Source organism: Ursus americanus, chromosome 25, assembly GCF_024610735.1.
Source record: "Ursus americanus isolate L20-20 chromosome 25, mUrsAme1.1.p, whole genome shotgun sequence".
NCBI lineage: Eukaryota > Metazoa > Chordata > Mammalia > Carnivora > Ursidae > Ursus > Ursus americanus.
This window is the reverse complement of record NC_142151.1, coordinates 30,261,316-30,287,018: the sequence shown is the minus strand read 5'-3', so window position 1 is coordinate 30,287,018 and position 25,703 is coordinate 30,261,316. Positions and strand designations below refer to the sequence as shown.

General features: G+C 41.1%; 2 protein-coding genes across 10 annotated transcripts in view; one reads left to right on the top strand and one right to left on the bottom strand.

The window, feature by feature from the left end:
• The first annotated feature begins 4,408 nt into the window (after window positions 1-4,408).
• On the top strand, window positions 4,409-24,181 carry YARS2 (tyrosyl-tRNA synthetase 2). Of its 2 annotated transcripts, XM_045811939.2 has the most exons (5): window positions 4,413-5,236; window positions 6,055-6,222; window positions 19,072-19,227; window positions 19,482-19,652; window positions 22,305-24,181. In XM_045811939.2, exons 1-5 carry the CDS (start codon window positions 4,458-4,460, stop codon window positions 22,462-22,464), a joined length of 1,434 nt encoding a protein of 477 aa, XP_045667895.2. In that variant the 5' UTR covers window positions 4,413-4,457; the 3' UTR covers window positions 22,465-24,181. The 2 variants fall into 2 exon arrangements, with proteins under 2 accessions (XP_045667896.2, XP_045667895.2); XM_045811940.2 differs by lacking the exon at window positions 6,055-6,222 and having other exon boundaries at window positions 4,409-5,236.
• A 715-nt stretch (window positions 24,182-24,896) lies between these two features.
• The window catches only part of DNM1L (dynamin 1L), a 45,087-nt gene continuing 44,280 nt past the window's right edge, over window positions 24,897-25,703 (bottom strand). For all 8 annotated transcript variants that reach the window (XM_045811930.2, XM_045811935.2, XM_045811932.2 and 5 more), the window contains 2 exons: window positions 25,456-25,615; window positions 24,897-25,189 (listed from right to left, as the gene is read on the bottom strand). In XM_045811930.2, coding sequence (XP_045667886.1) covers window positions 25,133-25,189; window positions 25,456-25,615 — 217 coding nt within the window. In that variant the 3' untranslated portion in view covers window positions 24,897-25,132. The remainder of the gene's footprint in view (window positions 25,190-25,455; window positions 25,616-25,703) is intronic.

Sequence of the window (25,703 nt, the reverse complement as noted above, 5' to 3'; positions counted from 1 at the left end):
CACAACTGGTGTCACCAAGAATCTGTTTCTAGGAGACAAGCCTGCTTGTTCTCATCACATTAGCACACAGACAAGCAGCTTGTGAAGTAATCCTGGCAAAGAGCCTGTGAGACAAAATACCGGTGTGGACTGCACCAGCTATCACCAAAGCTGGAGCGGAAAGGGAGGGGGTTGGGGAAAGCGTCACCTGAGGGGAAAAAGTCAGTGCAGCAATAGGTGAAGGAAGACAAAATTGCGGATCCAAAGAAGAAGAATTGTGTGAATTCTGCGGCCCAGGATCCTGTGAGCTGTATGCCCCTGTCAGCACTCTTCCTCGGGGGGGGGGGGGGGCTTCCCTCATCATAGTGTCCACAGTGTTTCTCTCCCTCTGCCCCGTCCCAACCTGCGGGTCCCTAACAGTCACCTTGGACTGTTTTCCTCTCTCTGCCCCAAGGCTGGGGGTGGCAAAGGGCCCTGGGTCAGAAGGAGGAAATCAGTGAAGAACAGGACTGCTCACATAAATATGACTTCAGAAAGTAATTTCATCTCCATGAGGGCAGGGATCTTCTTTTGGTTCATGAATGTGTCTAAGCCATCAGAACAGTGTTTGACTTATTGGTTGCTTTTAATAAATATATGTTAAATAAATTTTTAAATGAACAAACTTCTGAGTCCTTAACCCACTGTAATGGTGGCAAACTACTTTTGCAGCATTATTGAGCCCCACAGAAGAGCCCCAGGATTTCTAAAATTTGATCATCTTACATGATGTCCAGGAAATAACAATCTCCAATCTATTCTGGTCACTCTAGCCATCCTCAGTGGCCAAGCCAACAGTGGTTCTCTGAGGCCTCCAGTTGGCACTTAGGCACTGTGCTGCCTCAAATGGAGCAGAGGAACCTCCTGCAAGGCCAGGAACCGCAGGCCTGAAGTGCATCAGGAGACCAGCTCTTTGAGGCCAGGGAGCAATGCACAGCTCCTCTCGCAAGTGAGGCCAACAGCCTAGGTTCTCTAGGTTGGAGCTCTCACTAATAAGGAGAATCATGTCTCTTTCTCTTCTGCTTCTCCAAGCTTATTTTCTCAGGCTTTATTCTTTCTCTAGGTTTTTGACTTTTGGAAACGACGGCCAATAAAATTTCTGGACTTACCCTGCATTCTTCCCTGACACACAAAGCTTACTACCAACTTAAATGGTAGAATGGAAAGGGAAAAATGAAGGATGGGAAAAACAAAACAACAACCCATAAATATCTCAAAATATTATCTAGCCATATGGGTACGGGACCAGGTGCATATAGTTATGGCAACTGTGAGCCCTCCAGGTTATTCCACTGACTACAAAAGCAGTTAAAAGAAAGAACAGTTGTGTGTATCCTTCTTTGATACTCCCAATGTAGAAAGGAACATTTAGTAACAGTTTTTTTGTTTGGCTTTGTTTTGTTTTTTGGTCTAATATCCTCTTATAACCAACAGCTTTGAAGAAACTAATTTCTTCTAAAAATTGTTTGGATGTTAAGATGACCACCAGCTCAAAAAGCATCAGGGACACTTCAATAAAAGGACATAGATTAGGTCTCAAGACAGCTGGCTGACATAAATTTATACTTTGAATCAAATTTAATGGGCTTTCTTTTCTTGTGAGGAGGATGAACATCATTAATTTCACATTTTAATATACTTTAGGGGTATGATGAACTTGGATTATAAAAGCATTTTTCTCCTATCCCACCTAGTGCAGAAGAAACTCCCTGGAGGAAATTCATTTGGAAAGAAGGGGAAGTAATCGTCTTGCAGAAGGGACGGGCAGAGTGGGATGATTCTTTATGATTTGTGGTTGTCGATTTCAAGAATATTGGCAACTATGAAGTCATGAAACAGGATGAAATTATGAGGCAGATTTATTCATTACTATACATAGATAACAAAGGCTTGAAACCGGCGTTTAGAAGTGATTCTTGATCTTTGCTCAAGTAATAGGAAATAGGAATATTACAGAAATACTTCATCTGGAAGTATTTCGAAGGCCATTGCTAAATCCCTGAAGTGACTTAGCATTTCTATTTCTTGTTCCACCGTTTTGCATCCTATGCCACCATTTATGTGCCAGTAGAAAGCTATGCCACCTGTCTTCAAGAGAAAAAAGGAAATACAAGTAGGAATAATATTTTATAGTGATTATAATGATCAGAATTCCTTAGACTCCTTGTTGCTGTGATTGTGCTGTGACCTTTAGACAGCTTATATTTTAGCCCCAGACGCATCTCTGCTCTAATTTGAATGTGTTCCATACTACAGATAGAGAAACACTTCAGAATTCAGTAGGACTGCCTAACTTTAAACTGTTGGGCATAACCTGTGAGAAACCAATTAAAACAGTATTAATCTTTACTCTTTCTGTGCCTTTTGAATGCTATTACAATTTTTTTTTTTACATTTTGAAACCAAACCATATAATATAGGGGTGCTTTCAGAGTGAATATTTATGTGGCATTCTGTTGCAGGAAAGAGTAATTGTGAAATTGATGTGACCCTCATTCAAGGTCAGCTAACTTCGAGTTATCGCAGTTGAGATAAGTCATGCTTTCTAAAATACTTTTTAACATTATTTATTTCCTTTTTAAGCCAATAAAAACAGCAAGAATCAACTTATGCACATTTTCTCAAGCCAAGCTCAAGTCATAGGTCCAAGCCCATAAAATTTTTGCCATGTATATAATTCCAAAGGTTTAAATGTCCCACCTTCTTCTATTGCTCCTATCTTTTGGAGAAGTATAACTTCCTGACGTGACTAAGTAATTATACCACAATATGAAGTCACACTTTCGGGTATAAGATTACTAACATACCTGTAAAAACCACAGATAGTTACCTGTCATATTAACCAGAAACTTCAGGAATGAAAGCCTTTAAAAATGTTCAAATATTCCTGTGTATTAGGTACTAAATAGAAAACACTATCTGCTGTGTGCTACACATACTTAAATATTTCTCTGATTAAAGTGGTGGGATATAAGATTGCAGGTAAACAGGTTACAACTGCAAATTTTAAGATTTTTTGAATAGCAGCATGGGAGAACACACCCTGTTTATGTTCTTCAGCATTCAGGATTGTATTGCATAGCCTGTTGAATAAGTATCTCAAATCCTATCACAGTTAGCATTTGGCAATGAAAATCTTACTTCACTGATAATTATACATGCAAAGAAACTAATTTTTTAAATATTTCATTTTGTTAAACGGCTTTCCAATGTTATGAAATGGAAAGGTCCTGTAGGGAGTAATTTGGCCCATGGCCCAGATGCCTGCTTCAGGACCCAGGCGTTCAATCCCCCAGCTGTTGAGCTTATCGGTTGCTGTTAGCTCACAGCTGAGTCCATTTGCCAAAGTCTCGCCCCAGGTTTTGCCTCCTCTCCAGGGGCATCCCATTTAGTGGCTGCCCAATAAACAAGGCCTGTCCCTTGTTTCAACTTAGAATGAATTTGAAAGGAAAGCCCAGCTCCAGAGCACCCATGGGATTGTTGGAGGCCCCTATTGCCAACTGTTCACAGTTCAACTTCTCCCTCAGCTCAACCCTGCCTCCATCACTCCATTACAGAGGTTATTCCAAGAGTCCCCAATAATCCTTCTGCACACAAATCTCCAACTCGACCTTACACAGTTTGTATTGAAAGTGGTCTCAGAAATGAGACTCTAAAATAGGGTTTTGGAGCTGGATTCCGTGCCAGCCACCTGGCAATGGAACCCCATCCCTGGTGAGTGGAGTACTGATAGCACCTGCCATGCTGTGGCAATGTGATTACTAATTGGAATCCACTTACACTAAAGCTGTGTCCCACCTGGTTACCTGTGATTGTTAAATAGATAAATAAAACAGGGTTTTCTGCGTTTAATTTAATGTAGAGTCGGCTCTCGCTATAGCTTGGGCAAGACTGCCACCTCCTGGAGAAGCTAATGTATACTGGTGACTGAGGCGCTCTCATCCGCTTGGAGTTTGGATCCCAACGCCAATTCTGTATCTCTCCATTAAGTTAAAGCAATTTCTAACCCATCCCAAACTCTGTGAACAAGTTTTTGCATCGAGCCAAGAATTCAAAGGAACTTGTGCATCACAATTTTTTTCACGTGAAAATTTAAACAAAATCTAACATCTGTAGAGAGCTTAGTAGGTGCCATTCTTAGTCCTCACAAGAGCCCTATGAGGTAGGAACTATTATCACAGACACACCTATGCTACGAATGAGTGAACAGTTTTTGCGAACTTAAGGTGACTGCAAAGGTAAGCAGAAACTCCACGTAGGTCGTCAGAACTCCAATGACTGCTGAGAACTCAAGCTCCGTAGCTAAGTGACCGCCTCGCCCCACCCGGACATGCGCAGAAAAACACGGAAGCAATTTTCGTAGAAATTGTAGGAGGCTGGCACTGAGGGGTGTGGCGAGGGCTCCAAAATCCCAGCATTCCCATCGAGCCGACGCCAAGATGGCGGCCCCCACGTTGCGCTGCTTTTCCCGGGGCCGGTGGTTTGGGACGCCAGGCCCAACAGAAGTCTTGCTCCTGGCACTACGTGAGGCCCATTCGGGCGCTCAGGGGTTACTGGCGGTGCAGAAGGCTCGAGGTTTGTTCAAGGAGTTCTTCCCCGAGAGAGGTACGAAGATAGAGCTCCCAGAGCTCTTCGACCGTGGCACAGGCAACTTTCCCCAGACCATCTACTGCGGTTTTGACCCCACGGCCGACTCGCTTCATGTGGGGCATCTGCTATCGCTGCTGGGCCTGTTTCACTTCCAGCGAGCGGGCCACAATGTGATCGCACTGGTGGGAGGTGCCACCGCGCGCCTGGGAGACCCCAGCGGCCGGACCAAGGAGCGCGAGGCGCTGGAACCGGAGCGCGTGCGAAACAATGCGCGCGCCCTACGCCAAGGGCTCGAGGCCATGGTGGCTAATCACCAGCAGCTCTTTGCTAATGGGCAGACCTGGGGAAGTTTCACAGTACTGGACAATTCGGCCTGGTACCACAAGCAGCACCTGGTGGACTTCCTAGCGGCCGTGGGCGGGCAGTTCCGCATGGGCACGCTCCTGAGCCGTCAGAGCGTCCAAACCCGGCTCAAGAGTCCCGAGGGCATGAGCTTGGCCGAGTTTTTGTACCAGGTGCTCCAGGCTTACGACTTCTACTATCTGTTCCAGCATTATGGATGCCGGGTCCAGCTGGGTGGATCTGATCAGCTGGGCAATATCATGTCTGGATACGAGTTTATCCACAAGTAAGCTCCTTTAGATCCAGAAAGCTTGTGACCAAATAATTTACACACGAATAGCCTGTGATACATTATTAGGATTGGGCAATAACGCCCTTTCCGAGTCCTTGTTGGTTTTACCCCGCTAAGTCTGTAATGGTGTTAATGTGACTAGCTAGTGAGAACTAAAGGGCTGAATTAATGGTACAAGGCACGGAACGTATTCCTAGAGCTTTGCAGGAAATAGACCACTAGGCAGGATTCAGATTGTGTCTTTTGCTTCCCCTTAGTAACTTTGTGTTTCTGACTTGAGAAACTGCTTTTCGTTGTTTATGCTTGAATGCGACTGTGTCTCCTGGAGTAGTTTCTGCTTTAGCTCTGCAGGTTGCATGAAGATAGTGTTAGTTTTTGGTTGGCATCTCAATTTTTTTTCCAACTCTGAATATTTGGCAAACATAGATTTTAGTCGCATTTTCTTGAGGGAGAGCAACTATAGGGCTAGCCCATGTGGCACTCATTTTTAAATCCTTTAAAACATCCTTAAGTGTCTCTCTGATTGCCCCTTACCCAGTTTTCTTTCCTTTTCTTCCTCGGACTTTAAAATTTTCTAGGCCCTAGTTATGCAGAAACTACCCCAGAGTCACTGGTTCCATTGCAGTTTAGAAAGACCAATGCCAAAACGGAGTGAGTGCTATGAAAACAATAAAGAGGAACAAAAATTCGGATTTAGAAGGTAAAGGAAGTTTTCGTAGAGCAAGAGACCAGAATGAAATCTGAAGAAGGATTAGCAGAACCTGCTACCACTTGTGCTTGAAGCACATAATGAAGTCTTTCTTTATGCTTAGGTTGACTGGAGAAGATGTATTTGGAATCACTGTTCCTCTAATTACAAGTACAACTGGAGCAAAACTGGGAAAGTCGGCTGGTAATGCTGTTTGGCTAAACAGAGATAAGACCTCTCCGTTTGAATTGTATCAATTCTTTGTCAGGCAGCGGGATGATATGGTAGAAAGGTGAGTTCTTAATAGTATGCTGAAAAAAATTAAGTTTATAAGCTCATGATACAATTTTAGCCATTGAATCTCTATGTACCCCTTATAGTTCTTTATGTTTTTGTTTTCATTTAGATTTTGTTTAAGACACAGACATTGTAGTTTGAACTGTTCTAAACGGTTTTTTGTTGGTTGGAGCAGAAAACCACTGTGGTTGCTAGTTTGTGATCTACATCTAGCAAGTACTTAAGACGTTATCACTTGTGTAGTCTAGTTTTTTCACTCCTTTTATCATCAACTTGACTTAACCTGATTTTACCTTTGTCTCTAAAGTTTTTCTTTATAACATCTTTTGAAAATCCTTTTTTAAGAATGATTTTCTCATGAATTCACATTATCTTAAACTCTTCAAAGAATATAAATTAATGAGAAAAATACACCTGCAACAAAGAAAAGGTGAATTTCCCCAAAAATAATTTTTCCAGAGTGGAAAGTATGCCTTATAAAACTACAATAATTAAGGGTTTTTTTCCTTTAGATTTATTTCAAACATATTTGATGATACAGTTTAGGGTTTTGATGTATCAAGAACTGACATCTTTTTGAAAATTTCATTTTTTATTTGGCTCTAATGTATAAAAATCAATTTCTGTGATTGTGTATCTGGCAACTCTTCTAAAATCTTATTAATTCTAATAATCTTTAGACTTTAAAGCACAAGCTTAAATGTAAGATTAAGTAAAGAGACTACTGGAGAAGATTAGAGAATCCGGACAGTCTTCAGTATCTATGGTTACTTGATTTCTGTGGCACTGCAGAGCAGTGGGATAAAACAATCTTTTCAATAAATTGCATTTAGATAATTAGATGTCTTATGTGGGGGAAGTAATGAAACTTAATCTTACACGGTATGCAGCAATCAGTTCCAGGTAGATTATCAGCCTAACTCTATAACAAAAGATAAATCATGTGTTCAGAAAATAAATAGGAAAATATCTTTGTAACTGGGATAGGGAAAGATTCTTAAATGAGATACAAAGATAAAGATTGGTAGAGTAGTCTAAATTACAACTAAGATCTGTTCATCAAAAGTCTCCATTAAGAGTAGAAGAATATCAGTTACATGTACTAAAAGTGTAAAGAGCTTATACTCAGATTCCGTAAACCCATAAGAAAAAGACGATCCAGTAAAAACACGAGTAGAGGCTTGAACATGCACTTCAGAAAGATTCTATCCAGAAGGCCAAAAACCTATGAAAAGGTTGCTCCGCCTTAGTAATGAGGAGAAAATGCAAGATAAAGGCAAAATTAAATACTGTTCTGTACCTTCCAGAATGGATAAACATAGACTTGGCTATACCAAGTGTTGGTGAGAATGTTCCAGGGTGGTGGGAGAGTGAACTTACTGTGCTATCAGTCTCAGCCAATTGCTGGTGATGCTGTTAGCTAGAAATGCTTGAGGAACTCACCTGGGCACATACCACTTGTGGCAAGGCCCGCAGACATTTCCCCAACCAGAACCAGTGCTGTGGCTGGACTGGCCTTAGTGGTTCCTATGATTGCAGGAGGCACCTCAGCAGCAGCCATCAGGGAAATTTGAAAAACATGATTTTTTACTCCCAGGTCCTGGGGGGCTACCCAGAAGGTCCTGGGTAGAGAGAGGGAGGGCGCATGGACCTGGGGCACGGCCTTATTGGAGACGGGGGAGAGGGAGTTGGGTTTTGCAGGTTCACCATTTATTGGGAAATTTAAAACATGAAAGCAGTAATTAGAGAACAGGAAAGGGAGAAACGGGGTCACTCAAATGGTCAGTTATCTAAGTCACCCAGGGCTTTCTAAAAGAGGAACTTCATGAGTAAGGCTGGCCTGATAACTTATCGAGGTGGTTTGCTACTAGCTGTATCATAACAGCTAGCAGTATGTTTATTCAAAATGAATGTCTTTAAAATGGATTATTTGGCAGTTAAAAGCTAAGTGTCAGGCACTTAGAGGCATCAGATTTTTTTTGTCCTTTTTTTCTAATTGAAGTATAGTCAACATACTGTATTATATTAGTTTCCGGTGTGCAACAACATAGTGATTTGACATTTTATATGAATTATGATGTGCCCACCACAATAATCGTAGTCACTGGCTGCCCCCTTACCAAATTATTACAGTATTATTGACTGTGTTGCCTGTGCTGTACTTTTCATCTCTGTGACTTTAACTGGACATTGGTATATCTTAATCCCCTTCATCTGTTCACCCCACCCCTCTCCTCTGGCAACCACTACTTCTCTGCATTATAAGTCTGTTTCTGTTTTGTCTGTTCCTTTGTTTTGTTTCTTAAATTCCACGTGTAAGTGAAATCACGGTATTTGTCTTTTTCTGAGTGACTTATTTCACTTAGCATACCTCAGCGTCCATCCATGTTGTTGCAAATGACATTTCTTTCTTTTTTATGGCTGAGTAATATTCCATTCTTCTTTAGCCATTAGTCTATCAGTGGACACTCAGGTTGCTTCCATATCTTGGCTACTGTAAATAATACTACAGTGAAAATAGGTGTGCACGTATCTTTTTGAATTAGTGTTCCTGTTTTCCACAGGTAAATACCTGGAAGTAGAATTGCTGGATGGTATCAGATTTCTATTTTTAATTTTTTTTAAGACCTCCCTACTCTTTTTCATAGTGGCTGTACCAGTTTACATTCCCCACCCCCAACAGTGCATGAGGGTTCCCTTTCTCCACATTCTTGCCAGAACTTATTTCCTGTCTTAGCCATTCTGACAGGTGTGAGGTAACATCTCATTGTGGTTTTGATTTGCATGTCCCTGATGCTGAGTGATGTTGAGCATTTTTTCCATGTGTCTGTTGGCCATCTGTCCTCTTTGGAAAAATGTCTATTCAGGTCTTCTGCCTATTTTTTAATCACATTGTTTTCTGGTGTTGAGTCGTATAAGTTCTTTATATGTTTTGGATGTTAAGCCCTTATCAGATATATCATTTGCATATATCTTCTCCCAGTCAGCAAGTTGCTTTTTTGTTTTGTTAATACTTTCCTTTGTTGCACAAAAGCTTTTTAGTTTGGTCTATTCCTAATAGGTTTTTTTTGCTGTTGTTGCTCCTGCCTGAGGAGAAAAATCACAAAAGTATTGCTAAGCTGGATGTCCGGGAGTTCCTGCCTGTTTCCTTTTAGGAGTTTTATGGGTTCAGGTCTCACATTTTGGTCTTTAATCCATTTTGAGTTTATTTTTGTGTGTCGTGTGAGAAAGTGGTCAAATTTTATTCTTTTGCATGTAGCTTTTCCCAGCACCATTTATTAAAGAGACGGTCTTTTCCCTATTGCATATTCTTCTTTTGTCATAGATTAATTGAACATATAGGCGTAGGTTTATTTCTAAGCTCGCTGTTCTGTTCCATTGGTCTATGTATATATTTTTGTGCCAGCTCCATGCTGGTTTGATTATTACTGCTTTGTAGTATGTCTTGAAATCTGAGCGTATTGAAGAGGAATATTGCCCAGAGCAGGCCCCAGGCCAGGAGGTCCCAGAAGATTGAAAATTACTAACAGTAAGCTAGAGATAACCAGAAGCCCTACTGGGAGCAAGAGATAACCAGCCCTTTCTGCTTCTGTAGACAGGCTTCCCAGCACAGGCTCCGTGCACTACTGTTCCCACCTAAAGCAGCCCCCACTTCCCCCCCTGACTCCCCACCATTTAAACCCACCTACCAGCAGTCAGCACAGCCCTTAGAACCTGCCTGCCTGCAGTCCCCTATAAAAGCCCTATAACTCCGTTGCCTGGGGCCCAGAATTTTGAGCACGAGCTCATCTGGGTCTGCCCATCTGGGTCCGCCGGCATAAAATAAATCTGAGTTCTCCTACTTCTCCAAGTGTCAGTCGTCTTTTGCCGGTCTGATTCTTATTTTTCTGCAACAGGGTGATACCTCCAGCTTTGTTATTTCTCAGGATCGCTTTGGTTATTTGAGGTCTTTCATGGTTTCACACAGATTTTAGGACTGTTTATTCCTAGTTCCATGAAAAATGCTGTTGGTGTTTTGATAGGGATTGCATTAAATCTGTACTTTGCTTTGGGTAGTATGGACAATATCATTCCAACCTATGAGCATGGTATATTTTTCCATTTATTTGTGTCATCTTCACTTTCTTTCATCAGCGTTCTGTAGTTTTCAGAGTACAGGTCTCTATTTTACCCTTTTTGATGCAGTTGTAAATGGGATTCTTTTCTTAATTTCCTGGTCTGCTAGTTTGTTATTAGTGTATAAAAATGGAACAGTTTTCTGTGTATTAATTTGGTATTCTGCAACTTGACAGAATTTATTTATTACTTCCAATAGTTTTTTGGTGGAGTCTTCAGGGTTTCTGTATATAGTATCAAGTCATTTGCAAATAGTGACAATTTTAATTCTTCTTTACCAGTTTGGATGCCTTTTATTTCTGTCTGTTGGCCGTAGTAGGACTTCCAATACTATGTTGAATTAAAGTGGCAAATGGACATCACTGCCTTGTTCCTGATCTTAGAGAAAAAGCTTTGAGATTTTCACCAATGAGTATGATGTTAGTTGTGGGGTTTTCATATTTGGGTTTGGGGGTATGTTCCCTGTAAACCCACTCTGTTGAGAGTTTTTATCATAAATGGATTCTGGATTTTGTCAAATGCTTTTTCTACCTCTGTTGAGATAATCATATAGTTTTTATCTTTTGTTAATGTTGTGTATCATGTTTGTTGATTTGCATAAATTGTACCATCCTTGCATCCTTGGAATAAACTCCACTTGATCGTGGGGAATGATCCTTTCAATGTATTGCGGAATTCAGCTTGATAATGTATGTGAGGAGTTTTGCATCTGTGTTCATCCAGGATGTAGCCTGCAATACTCTAGTTTCGAGGTGTCTTTGTCTGGTTTTAGTGTCAGGGTAGTGCTGGCCTTCTACAATGTATTTGGAAGCATTCCTTCCTTTTCAGTTTTTTAATAGTTTGAGAAGAATAGGTATTAGTTCTTTAAATGTTTGGTAGAATTCACTTGTGAAACTGTCTAGTCCTGGACTTTTGTTTCTTGGGAGGTTTTGATTACTGCTTCAGTTTCATTCCAAGTAATTGATCTGTTCAGATTTTCTATTTCTTCCTGTCTTGGAAGATTTTATGTTTCTAAGAATTTTTCATTCCTTCTAAGTTGTCCAATATATTAGACATATAATAATTTTCCGTAGTAGTCCTTTTTTTTTTTTTTAAACCATTGACTATATTTTCTATGTTGTACCTTTCATCCCATGATTATTCATTCCTTAACTGGAAGCCTGTATCTCCTATTCCCCATCATCCATTTTTCCCATCCCCCACACTCCATCCCCTCTTGCAACCATTAGTTTGTCCTCTGTATTTGTGGGTTGTTTCTATTTTGGGGTTTTTTTTTTATTATTTGTTTTTTAGGTTCCACATATAAGTGAAATCATATGGAATTCGTCTGTCTCTGCCCAAATTATTTCACTTAACATAATACCTTCTAGACCATTGAAGTTGTCACAAATGGCAAGATATCCATCTTTTTAAGTCCTGAGTAATTTTCCAGTGTATATATGCCGCTTCTTTATCCATTCATCTATTAGCGGACCCTTGAGTTGCTTCCGTATCTTAGCTATTGTAAATGACGCTGCAGTGAACAAAGGGATGCATATCTTTTTGAATCAGTGTTTTCACTTACTTGGAGCGAATACCCATCAGTGGAATTACTGGATCCTTGTGGTATATCTATTTTTAATTTTTTGAAGAATCTCCATACTGTTTTCTATAGTGGCTGCATCAATTTACATTCCCACCAACAGTGCACAAGGGTTCCTTTTTCCTCTGTATCCTCACCAATACATTATTTCTTATCTTTTTGATACTAGTCACCGTGACAGATGGAAAGCGATATCTCATCGTGGTCTTGATTTCCATTTCTCTGATGGTTAGTGATGTGGCGCGTCTTGTTCAACGTGTCGACTGTGCGTGTGTCTTCTTTGGAAAAATGTCTATTCAGGTCCTCTGCCCATTTTTAATTGGATTCTTACTGTTACTGGTGTTGACTTCTGTGAGTTCTTTATATATCTTGGATATTAATCCTTTGTTGGATATATCATTTGCAAATATCTTCTCCCACTCAGTAGGTCTTCTTTCTCTTTTGTTGATGGTTTCCTTTGCTGTGTGAAGACTTTTTATTTTGGTGTAGTCCCAACAGTTTATTTTTATTTTATGGTTTCAGGTCTCAATATTTAGGTCTTTAATCCATTTTGAGTTTATTTTTATATATGGTGTAAGAAAGTGGTCCAGTTTCATGCTTTTGCGTGAAACAGATACATAAGCACCATTTGTTAAAGGGATTCTGCCCATTGTATTTTCTTGCCTCCTTTGGCACAGATTAATTGATCATGGAAGTACAAAGTTATATCTGTTCTCTCCGTTCTGTTCCACTGATGTGGGTGTGTTTTTGTGCCAGTACCAATCTGTTTGATTACTGTGGCTTTGTAGTGTATCTTGAAATGTGGAAATGGGTTACTTCCAGCTTTGTATTCTTTCTCATGATTACCTTGGCTCTTCTGGGTCTTTCATGGTTCATACAAATTTTAGGATTATTTGTTCTAGTTCTGTAAAAAAATGCTGTTAGTATTTTGATAGGGATTGCATTGAATCTGTAGTTTGCTTTGGGTAGTACAAACATTTTATCATTATTAATTCTTCCAATCCATGATCATGGAATGTCTTTCCAGTTTGTCATCTTCAGTTTCTTTCGTCAGTGTTTTATAGTTTCACGTTACAGATCTTATATCTTCTTGGTTAAGCATGGTAGTCTTTTTTTTTTTTTTTTTAAGATTTTATTTATTTATTTAAGTAATCTCAACACCCAACACCCAACGTGGGGCTCAAGCCCACAACCCTGAGATCAAGAGTCACATGGTCTATCAACTGAACCAGCCAGGTGCCCCGAAGCTTGGTAATGTTTTCTAATCCTTTTTATTTATGTAGTGTCAGTTGTACCTTCTCTAATTTCTGATTTTATGTATTTGAGTCCTCTCTTTTTCTTGATGAATCTGGTGAAAGGTTTATCAATTTTGTTTATCTTTTCAAAGAACCAACTTGTAGTTTCATTTATCTTTTTTTTTTTTAAGTTTCTGTATTTATTTGCTCCGATCTTTATTATTTCTTTGCTCCTGCTAGCTTTGGGCTTTGTTCTTTTTTCTAATTCCTTAAGTTGTAAGGTTAGATTGTCTATTTTAGATTTTTGTTTCTTGAGGCAGGCCTTCATTGCTATAAATTTCCCTCTTAGAACTCCTTTTTCTGTGTCCCAGAGATTTTGGAACATCATGTTTCCATTTTCATTTGTCTTTAGATAGTTCTTAATTTACTCTCTGATTTCTTTGACCCATTAGTTGTTTAGTAGCATGTTGTTTCACCTCCACATGTCTGTGTTTTTTCCAGTTTTTTTCTTGTAATTGATTTCTAGTTTCATACCAGAAAGAGGGTTGATATGATTTCAGTTTTCATAAATTAATTGAGACTTGTTTTGTGGCTTAACATGCAATCTATTGTGGAAAATGTTCCATGTGCACTTAGAATGTGTATTCTGTGTTTGGGGATGGAATGTTCAATATATATCTGTTAAGTCCATCTGGTCCAACATGTTCTTCAGAGCCACTGCTTCCTTGATTTTTCTGCCAAGATGACCTATCTGTTGCTGTAAGTGGGATGTTAAAGTCGGCTTCTGTTGTATTATTGTTGATTTCTATTTTTTTTTTAAAAGATTTTATTTATTTGAGAGAGAGAGAGCGTGCGTGCACACTAGTTGGAGGGAGGGCCAAAGGGAGAGGGAGAAATAGACTCCCCGCTGAGCAGGGAGCCTGACGTGGGGCTTGATCCTGGGACTCCAGGATCATGGCCTCAGCTGAAGGCAGATGCTTAACTGACTGAGCCACCCAGGTGCCCACTGATTTCTCCCTTTATGTCTGTTAATATTTGTCTTATGTACTTAGGTGCTTCCATGTTGGGTTCAGAGGTAATTGTGATTGTTATATCTTCATTGGATTGAGCCGTTTATCATTATGTTAATGCTCTTTGTTTCTTGTTACAGTCTTTGTTTTAAAGTGTATTTAGTCTGATGTAAATATTGCTACGTCAGCTTTTTTTCCATTTTCATGGAATGCCTTTTTTCATCTGTTCACTTTCAGTTTGTGTCTTTAGGTCTGAAGGAGGCTCTTGGAGGCAGAATATAGATGGGTCTTGGGGTATTTTTATCCATTCAGTCAGCCTGTGTTTTTTGATTGGAGCATTTAGTCCATTTACATTTAAAGATTTATTTACTTCAGATAAATAGCGAGCACATAAGGGGGGGAGGGGCAGAAGGAGAGAGAGAATCTTCAAGCAGACTCCCCACTGAACATGGAACCTGACATGGGGCTCCATCCCCGGACCCTGAGATCATAACCTGAGCCGAAATCAAGAGCTGGCCACTTAACTGAGCCACCCAGGCACCCCTAGTCTATTTACATTCAAAGTAATGATTGATAGTTAGGTTCTTTTTGCTATTGTGTTAATTGTTTGATTGTTTTTATAGTTCTTTCTCCCTTTCTTGGTCTCTTCCCTTGTGACTTGATAAAACTTTCCTTAGTGTAACACTTGGATTCTTTTAGTCTTTGTGTGTATCTATTATACAGTTTTGGTTTGTGGTTACCACGAGGTTCATGCAGCAGCCTCTGCATATAGCCATCTATTTTAGGTTAATGGTCACTTAAGTTTCAACACATTCAGAAAGCACGTTTGCTGTGTTTCTATTCCCCACTCCATGTTTTATGTATTTGATGTCCTCTTTTACACCTTTTTATCTTTTGTATTGGTTAACTAATTATTGTAGCTGTAAGTGATTGTCCTATTTTTGTCTTCTAACCTTCGTACTGGCTTTGGGATTGATCTGGTACCTTTACTATTTGTTTGCTTTCACCATTGAAATTCTTTCATAATTTTCTAAGTCCTAGTTACAGCCTCTTCTTTCTCGTTTAAAAAAGTCCCTTGTACGTTTCTTGTAAGGCCAGTTTAGTGGTGATGGACACCTTTAACTTTTGTTTGTCTGGGAACCTCTTTATCTCTCCTTCTGTTCTGAGTGACAGTCTTGCTGGGGACAGTATCGGTTGTAGTTTTTTTCCTTTCATCATTCTGAACACACTGTACTGCTCCCTCTGGCCTGCTGAAAGATCAGCTGATAGCCTTATGGGGGTTACCTCATACATCACTGTTTGCTTTTCTCTCCCCACTGTTATGATGCTCTCTTGAATTTTTGCCATTTTAATTATCATGTGTCTTGGTGTGGACTTCTTTGGGTTCCTATTTGGGGCTCTCTGTACTTCCTGGACCCGGATGTCTTTTCCTTCCACAGGTTAGGGAAGTTTTCAGCTGTTATTTCTTTGATTAAGTTTTCTGCCCCTTATTCTCTCTGTTTTCCTTTTGGGACCCATGTGATGTGAATGCTAGTATGCTGCTTGTCCCAGAGATAGGTGTCCTTAATTAATTCTATGACACTAGGAATTGTAACTTAATTGGGGGAACCTCAGTATTAAAGGTTTGGAAGGGAAATGGTGAGGTACCATTCATAGTGGCTGACTTATGTACCGACCACATGGGGCCATTGAAAGGGGAGGCTGTGGGCTTAATGACTCCATCTCAACATCTTTAATGACAGGGCGTAGGCCTTTAGTGCCCCGTTTAAATTGGTATTGGGGGGTGTTTACCATCTTGCCCCCAGGAGGAAGAGTCACTGGCATCCATTTGGTAAATCCTACCAAGAAGGCCAAGAACTTGGGCTGGTTCTGTGTGGCATGGTATGTGTCAGTGCATCCATGCTGTAATAGGGGAAGAAAGGGCCAAAGAAGCCACCCCTATAAGGAGCCGTTTGAAGTAAATGGTCCCTGTAGTTAAGTTACATCCGAATGGATTTGTACACCTTTGATTGTTTTACTGGGAATGCCCTGTAGGTAGAAGGGCTTCCCTTTCGAGAATTTAGAGGGATTGTCTGGAATAACAGTGACTTGGGCCCTGATGCCTAATAGGACAAAAAAAGACCCTGCATTTTTATTGTCCCACTGGACTATCAGAGCGGTATAGGGGCCACTGCCTCTGGGAGGTGGGTTCAGTCCTAGGGAGCTACCCATTTCCTAGGGTAGATGCTTAGGTGGCAGCTGTGTGGCAGGAGGATGGATGGCAGAAGGGGGCTGTGGCTGGGAGAATGCTAGTATTGGGCTCTGGAGTTTAGAGACTGGCTGTCCAGATACTAAGTGACCAGAGCACTGAGATTTTGTAACTCCCAGGAGAGGTTAACTTGTGTATTTTCATCAGGGGCAAGATTATGTTGGTTTATTAGGGAGGGTGTGGGGAGCCCTTTTTGTTGAGGGAAATTTCCTCAAGGGGAAACGCCCTCTGGGGCAGTGGGTGTGGAAGGGCATAGGTCTGAAGTATCTGGGTGCCCGGATAGTAATCTCCTCTATGTCCAGCAACCCTGTCAGGGCCCCCCAGTGCCTTAAATGGCTTCAGCGGTCCCATTAAAATGTAGTAGGGCTGCCCTGTAATTAGGGGGAGAGCCTTACGAAAAAAAGTCTCTGGACTCGGGTCACGTGGGGCCTCTTCCGGTTTAGAAATAAAGAGGGGGGTCATCTGGGTCGCTGTGGTCATGCCTGCAGGGGCTCGCCACGAGGCATTCCTGACCGCCAGCGTCGCTGTCAGGAGGCTGAGTCTGAGACCCTCGCGCACGGTGTGCTCAGCGGCCTGCATGGTGCCCCTGCACTTGTCCGCGGGCGCTGCCGTCCGTCCGCTGTCGCACCAACGCCGGCTGGCTAACCGGCTGGGTCGCGGCGCTCTGGCAGTGTCGCCTCCGCTGCGTGTTGCCTGCGGTGTCTCAGCTGAAGTGTCGCTGCTGCATCGTAATTCGGTCTCTCCAGAGCCACGTGATCGAGGCCGCACAGATGATGAGACCACTAGTTACAAAGGCTCTTCGTGACTAATGTCAACGAGGGTCCTCCAGGAGAGCTAGTGAAGGCACACTGGATCCCAGGGCTGTTACCCCTGGGCAGATTACTGAGGAAAGGCTATTCCGGTGGGTGAGGAGGAGGGAGAACTCCCCTAGTGACCCCCGAGTGGTGGGTCGTGGTGGGACTGTGTCCCCTACAGACATTCGCCTGAGCGGAGTCTGCGGCCCGACCGGCCTTCGCGGTGCCGACGACTGCAGGACGCACCTGGGCGGCAAGGGTCAGGGAGCTTCGAAAAACGGTATCTTCCTACCTCCAAGTTCTGGAGGGGGTGGGCACTGTGACGTCTGGGTAGGCAGAGAGGGAGAGAGCGCGGCCCTGGGGCTCCGCCCGTATTGGGGTGCAGGGTGAAGTGCCTGGGGCTTTGTGAGGTCCTTCTTTATTGGCAAATTTAAAACATAAGCGCGGACGTCAGGAAGTGGGAAGGGAGACACGGGGTCACTCGAGCGGTCGGTAATCTGCGTTATCCGGAGCTTCCTAAAGGGGGAACTTGCTGCGTGGCCGTGGCCTGCTGCTTTGCCGCGATGTGCCGCCAACTGTGGCATATTTAGGTGAGGGAGGCCTTGGCAGCAAAAGCTTAACGTCAGGCACAGATGCTACGCTTACAGAACCACTTGGGAAGTGTGTGTCTGTGCGTACTACACCTGAATAGACGCACATGAACCTGCGACCCAGCAGTTCCCCTCCTGGGTACGTCCCCAGAAGAAACGAGCGCGCACGGGCACCACGAGAAATACACGGGAGTGTGGACAGCAGCATTATTAGCAGCCGCTGCGCGAGAGCAGCAGCAGCACAGATGCCACGGTAGACTAGATGGCTCGTGGGAAGCAGGCGCAGCACGGAGGGCCGTCCTGACAGCGGTACACGCAGCAGCAGCACCGATCTCCTAAACACAGTGATGTGCCGAGTAGCTAAACGCAAAGATGTAGTCTGTATGATCCCGTTGATTTGTAAAGCCTAAGAACCGGCGAACGCAGCGATGCTCTTTACCCAGGGCTACCAGAATAGAGGTATAGAGAGAGACGAGGAAGAGATTACCTTGAAAGGCAGAAGAGTGGTTCATTTGGAGCGGGAGAAGCGGATGTGGTATGTCCGGGTTTTCTTGAGTAGAAGCAACGACGTATTTCTAGACGGGATGGTTACATAGATGCTTGCTTTCTGACTCCTTAAACTGTATGTTTGTGATTTGTATACCTTTCTATGTGTTTTTCACCAAGAAAAGATTTGTTTAAAGGCTACATATAAAATATCTGTTTTTAAGTTATACATATTTTTTATTTATGGGTATATATACATAAAAGTATTAAAACATGCTTAGGAAGGATATGTACAAATTTAGATTAGCTTATCTCTGGGCAAGGAGGGGACTCTGAGGTGCTAGCATCTAGAGCTATATTATTTTATGCTTTTTCAAAAGGAAAGATTGAAGCGAAGATGGCAAAATAGTAACATCTTCAATCTGGGTAGTATGTGCATGGGTATCTAATTTGGGGGACATTTCTGCATGTTTATTTTTCATAATGTAGGGGCGCCTGGGTGAATCAGTTGGTTAAGCAGCCGACTCTTGGTTTTGGCGCAGGTCATGATCTTAGGGTCATGAGAGTGAGCCTCACATCAGGCTCTGTTTTCAGCAGGGAGTCTGCTTGGGATTCTCTCCCCCTCCCCCCCCACTCATGCTCATGCACACACTCTCGGTCTCTAAAATAAATAAATTTTAAAAAATATAAATTTATAAGTAGACAATGTTTTTTAAAGGGAAAGGGAGTTGGAGACAAAGTTAGGTGCGTTATATATACCAGCGCTGTATTTTTGTCCCACAGGTACCTGAGGCTCTTCACTTTCCTGCCCCTTCCAGAGATTGACCACGTCATGCAGCTACATGACAAAGAGCCAGAAAAGCGGGGTCCTCAGAAACGACTTGCTGCAGAAGTTACGAAGCTTGTTCATGGACAAGAAGGGCTGGATTCCGCTAAAAGGTGGCCTTTAGGAATAACTAATGCTGGATAAAGTTATGTAGTTAAAGACTTGAGAAAATTCATTAGAGTTATCTTGTCATTTACCACTACAAGGATTGTCAGTGTCTGACTTCAGTGCTTTAGAATAGCCTCTGTTGGGAAGAAAGGTCATCTTAAGTATGAATTATACAGGATAGACGTTGTTTCGAAACTGGCTGTTAGAACATGCATGTGGATAAGCACTGACATGATGTGGTTCTCGATGTGGTTTCCAGGTGTACACAGGCTCTCTATCATAGCAGCATCGATGCACTGGAGGTCATGTCTGATCAAGAGTTAAGAGAGCTGTTTAAAGAAGCTTCATTTTCTGAATTAGTTCTTGACCCAGGAACAAGTGTCCTAGATACATGCCGCAAAGCAAATGCCATACCAGATGGACCCCGAGGGTAAGATGATTTAACTTTTAGTCACAGTTAATTCAACATTAAATGTTACAGTTCACAGCATGTTTCCAGAGGGTGTTTTCCTGATAGTGCCATAATGGTGTCTCATTCCTGGCAGAAGTTAGGTTAGTCCAAGAATAAAGTGAAAACTGAGTACTTACCGTTGAAAATACTCTAAATTCTCTATAAAGTCTGGAACTACTATACTATCTCTCAATAAGTCTAACTCCGGTTTTCCTCCAGCGCTGGAAAGGCCTACGTTGAGGGGACCACTATGGCCAGCAGAAGCACTGGGATTAGTCAGCTCAGGGATGGTCACAATTTGAGATCAAAAGTGAACAGATTCACATGACCCCTCTCATATTCAGTCTATATTGTCTTTATTTGAGGGAGTAGAGGGCTTGCCCAACCTATTTAAAATATTTGTTGAGGGACACTTGGATGGGTGAATTGGTTGGGCGTTGGCCTCCAGCTCAGGTCCTGATCCCGGGTCCTGGGATCGAGTCCCACATCAGGCTCCCTGCTCATCGGGAGCCTGCTTCTCCCTCTCCCTCTGCTGCTCCCCTGCTTGTGCACTCCCTCTCTCTCTCTGACAAATAAATAAAATTTAAAAAATATTAGTTGAATTTCTGAAAATGAAGTAAGCATATGATGTTACTTCCTAAAACTAGTAGTATAAATTATACTATTCCTCTTGAGAATTCCATTTTTCTTATTCAAGAAGCATGTAGAATGTTTTTTCCTCAGTTGTGTGGTGTTTTGAGGGAATAAAGTGTTCCACAAAAAAGTAATCCAGCACATACTTGAGGCTTATGCAGAATGAAACAGTGATGTAGAAGGAAAAGCATTAGTTAGCCAGAAGACCCTAAATGCCTCGTCTCCTGGAGTTTGAGCATAAGTCAGATACTTACCAGCCCATAGTCATGATTATAAATGACATTTGTTATAGTTGCTATTTTCTTTCAGTTGTTTTGGATTATTTGCCTTTATCCTGAAGAGCCCTAGATTATTCTATATTATATAGAGAAAATATCCATCGTCTTTGTATCACTTGCCATTCTCCCTTATTGATTCCCTAATATGCTCATTATTTAATGTACACTGAATTGGGGGTGGTACCATATACTCCCCAGAGTGAGTCACTGGTTCTAAGAATTTTCCTTACTGTGGAAGCATTTTTGATTTTCTTCTGAACTCTTCTAGTGGTTTATTTACTGATACTGGAAATTCTACTACGACTTAAGATGACACCATATCTGATTTAGACAGTTCTTAATACTGACATTTTTTAGATTGTATAAGCTAAACAAGATTGGCTTGTGCATTTAAACAAAATGTAGAACGTGATCTGGAAGCTCTAGCAAGTAGCCCAAAATAACAATTCCTAAAAGAAATAAATTTGTCCCTAAATAGAAAACTGTCGAGTTTTATGAGACCATGTGTAGTAGCCGTTCTTGGTCATCTGGTAGTGTTCAGATAACAGAAAATGAACATTTGCCTTTCCTAAGGGCCTGTAAGGCCTTTCATACTCTAGACCTTTTCTTCTCTCAGTTTGCTTCTTTCTAGCTACTCCCCATGTTTCCTTGCCCTGTTTGTGGAAGTAACTGCTACTCACCCTCCCAGTTTCCATGTCTCTTCTTTCAGGACAATTTCCAACCCCTCACCCACCCAGTGTGCACCCAGAGCAGTCTTTCCTGGCACTTGATAGCATTTAATCACTGTGGAATTGTTTATTTGTCTGGCTCTCTCCACTAGTTGGCAGTACTCTCATATTTAGCGCAAAGGCTTTGTAAATGTTGAATGAATTGGGCAATAAATAACATGAGTAAAACCTATTTACATACGCCATCAAAAAATTGTTCCTCATAAGAACTAGGATGATCGGTAGGGAAGAAAGGGGGGGGTAATCAGAAGGGGGAATGAAACATGAGAGACTATGGACTATGAGAAACAAACTGAGGGCCTCAGAGGGGAGGGGGGTGGGGGAATGGGATAGGCTGGTGATGGGTAGTAAGGAGGGCACCTATTGCATGATGCACTGGGTGTTATACGCAACTAATGAATCATCGAACTTTGCATCAGAAAACAGGGATGTACTGTATGGTGACTAACATAATATAATTAAAAAAAAAAAAATTGTTCCTAAACTGGAATTAGATGAGCTACTGATTTTCCAAACTCTAAAATCTGCCGATTTCACTTTTTAAAAAATTCTTAAAATTTTAACAAAATTTGCTGTTATTGGTGTAGCCTCAGAATATAATTTCCAAGGATTTTCCAGTTTCATAAGCAAGTTTGCTAAAGATTTCTGTAATAGCACTACGTAATCGTGGCTTGTATCTCACGGGAGCTCATGAAAAGCAGCGTTGTCCTCTTTTTGGAGGCTTTTCTGTGATTGGGGAATCACTCTCTAGGTGATTCTGCGATTCGTTTTTAAACCACTACCAACTGAATAGTTCTATGTAAAGCTGTGAAATAGCCTTCTCCACTAAACAAGACACTTATTATGCCTTAAATCTCCTTTTAGAAGAGCGTCTGAGGGAGGCAGAATCTAGTAAGGTGAACATGTAACAATTCAGTGCCAAGGGGTTTGAGTTTGGAGAGCCTCTGAAATGTTAAGTGAAATGATTCTAATTAACTATTTTCTATTTTTAGGTATCGGATGATAACAGAAGGTGGAGTCAGTATAAATCACAAACAAGTAACAAATCCTGAGAGTGTTTTGGTCGTTGGACAACATATTCTTAAGAATGGACTTTCATTACTTAAAATAGGAAAGAGGAATTTCTACATTATAAAATGGCTGCAGCTATGATGAAAAATCCTTCAGGTCGTTCAAACAAACTTACCCATCTCATTCTCAAGATGTACCAAAGGTTGGCTCCAGAACTTATACTTTCGCTCATGCAAGTCAAACCACAGAGAACGGAGTACACTCTAGGCCTAAGAGTGTGAGTAATTTTATTTCCCCAGCGTGGTTAAGACAAGGTGCTTGTGTAATGGGGTATTTTATCTCCTGAGCCGCAGGAATAAGGACTACCACAGAAAACCATGATTGCCAGGGATAATCTCTTAAAAATTCTCTTTCTTGAAAGAACTAGCCTTTCTTGCTCCCTTTTTAGAGATGAGGAAGAGCAGTGAAGAAGAGGGCAGAGTAAGGACTCGTAGATACTTTTGTATGGGGGGTTAAATTAGTTTTAAGTTTCTGCTTCTGTCCCCAGGCAGATTGCAACTTGAGATAAACTGAAAAGCAACTAGAGTGAAAACAGAGGCAAATATTATACCAAATATCCAATCATAGGAGAATAGGAAAAGGTATTCAGGTAAGGGAAATTTTCAGGATTTAGAATTAAGACCTAATTAAGCTCTACAAACATTAGGCAAGTCAATTCTCAGAACTATTTCCACGTCGTCTGAAAAATCACGGTAGTATCACCGTATTTCTTTGAGGACCAAGTGAAACACAAATACAAAATGGTTCACAATCTGAGTCCTAGAAAACCTTACAGGCAGCAAAGCATGGCTTTGGTGTTGAAATTCTAGCCATTTACTACCTGGATTATGTGGAACAAATCACTGTCTTTACGTGTAAAACTAGAGATGTAATAATATCTCTGTGAATTGTGGGAATTTAATAGGAAAAAATTTGTAAAACTTTTATACAGTATAAGCTATATTATGTTCCATTTAGATTTATACATTAAAAAGCTATTGTTTAAACCTTTCTCTGGGAGCAAAGTTAGGAAGAATTCATTTATTGACAAAACTTTAATGTCATTTCATACCAGCAATTTTATTTACATAGCAAGAACATAACAGGTGTCCACTGTAAATGCCAGAGATCGTCTCAACATACCAGAGCTTCACTCAGTTTGAGAGCCAATAAAGGAAGGTTTTCTAACTTTCCATACCTTTCTTGCCTCTGCTTTTCCTGCACAAGGTGTCTAGTGGCAGCAAGTACATTACCATAGCCTGTCCTTAAAGGTGACATTTTCAATTTGAGATGTGTCTGACATGGTGGAGAATGGTGCACTGTAAGTTTTTCCCCCCCTTAAAAAGGCTGAAATGGTAGTCATCTGATGTGTCCGAAGTAAGTAAATCATGGATGGCTATACTGATGTTGACTAATGGCAAAGTGGCTTTTAAGTGTGTGCTAACAGACATTTAGGTAGTGAGCATTCTATCATCAAGATTGGTACTGTCCACAGATTCAAAGTAGTACCGTATCATAGAAGATTGAATCTGTTTTTATGTTTGAGATCAGTTGCTGACCTGTTGTTTGCTAGTAAATGGGTGCCGTAAGTTCAAGTTAACAGACATCTTGTCCCTGCCAGGAGTCCTTCATAAATGTCATAACTTAAGAAGAGAAATGTTAACATGTTCAATAAACTATGTATCACAGATATAGTATCTGTTAAAGATGGAGCTAGATGCCTTAAGGATTTTGACCTGTATCTTAAAATTTATAATGTAATTCATATCAGGAATCACCTGGGGACTTTTAATAAAATGTGAGTATGTTCTAAACCTCACCCCCACCCTCTGAATGCATTGTAGTATTCTAAGCCTTCAGCTGTGTGGCTGTGTCCGGGTATTTTTCTTTTTAGATTAGTAGAGAGTTCCACCAGTATTTTCTAATGTATTTTGTTGATGGAAAGCAAAACTAACTTTTTTACCAACTGAGAAGATACACTTCAATGATCAGCAGAAGTGAATCTTGGAGCATGGTGTAAATGACCTAATTTAAAGATGGATCTGGATTATATTTGAAAATCAAGTCTAGATGATTGTTTTTAATGCAGGGAAATATAATTCATACTTCCAGGTTTAAGAAAGAATCAAAGGTATTTTGGTTTTTAACGCACTAGGGCAGTGTGGGCCCAGAAGCGGCAGGGCTGCATAGCTCCACACTGCATCAGTCATCGTTCCAGATCTTCTTGTGCCTTCAGCTTTCTTACTACCACATCAAAGGTTGCAGAGAAGCTCAATAAAACTATAAATCGAAGGACAGGTGGAATACAGTGACTGTGAGTAACCTGTCCGCTCCTTCAAAGCCAGACCAGTTTACACTGTGCATGCATCCAGTTGCAGGAAGTGGTGTCGGGGTGCACTCTTCTTGAAGGACTAGGGCAGCAGCTTTACGACTACTATCAGATTACACAGGTCATCTTATCCACAGGCACACTGCTCGTACAACTAGAACATAAACAGCTCTTCTTTTTAAGTTCAAATGAAACAGTCACAAGAAAGACTTGATATATTTTATATGTACTGGGCAACTTAGAAACAGCCATTTATTATTTGGATTAAATGTATGATTTGTTCTGCAATACAGAGTAAAATTTTCAATTTGTAGCCAGTCTCTTCACATGAGCAGATTCATACCATTGCAATACACAGGAGTTCATAAATAAAATTCTACTCAAGTAGGCAGTAACTAGCAACTTTCGAGTCACCAAAGTCTCAGTATTATATAGTTCTCTTCACCAAAGATGAGTCTCTCGGATTTCAGCAATTATTTGACTGGCACCTTGTAATGCCTATATTAAAAAAAACAATTATAGATGCTTAGTAAGTCAGGATATCAAAATATCTTTATGTGGGGTCGTCCACTTTATAGGGGGTAGATTTCTCTTAACCAGTATCTTCTCTGATTTTGAATCTAAAAATCTAGTCAAGTACCAACCCAAAAAAAGATTAGCCATCATATGAAGACTATGTATCTCCACGGATCAGAATGTGTTTTGAACAATGTAGTGTTTATATCGACGACCCAAGTGTGAAAACTCAAAACCACTGACCGTACCTTTAGCATGTCAGCTGCTTCCTTCCTGCGCTGCGCCATGTCCTCGGATTCCGTCAGAAGATCATCCAGTAAGGACGATTTATACAGCTGTCCTACTAACTCACTCTGAAGAGTATCCTTCACATGATTAACCAAAAAATGCATTACTGCCTTTGGCACACTGCAAAACAAAACCAGCAGATGATCCACTCATTTCGAATAAAAGCCTAAAATTTTTCAAACACATGTACTTTTAAAACAGATGATGG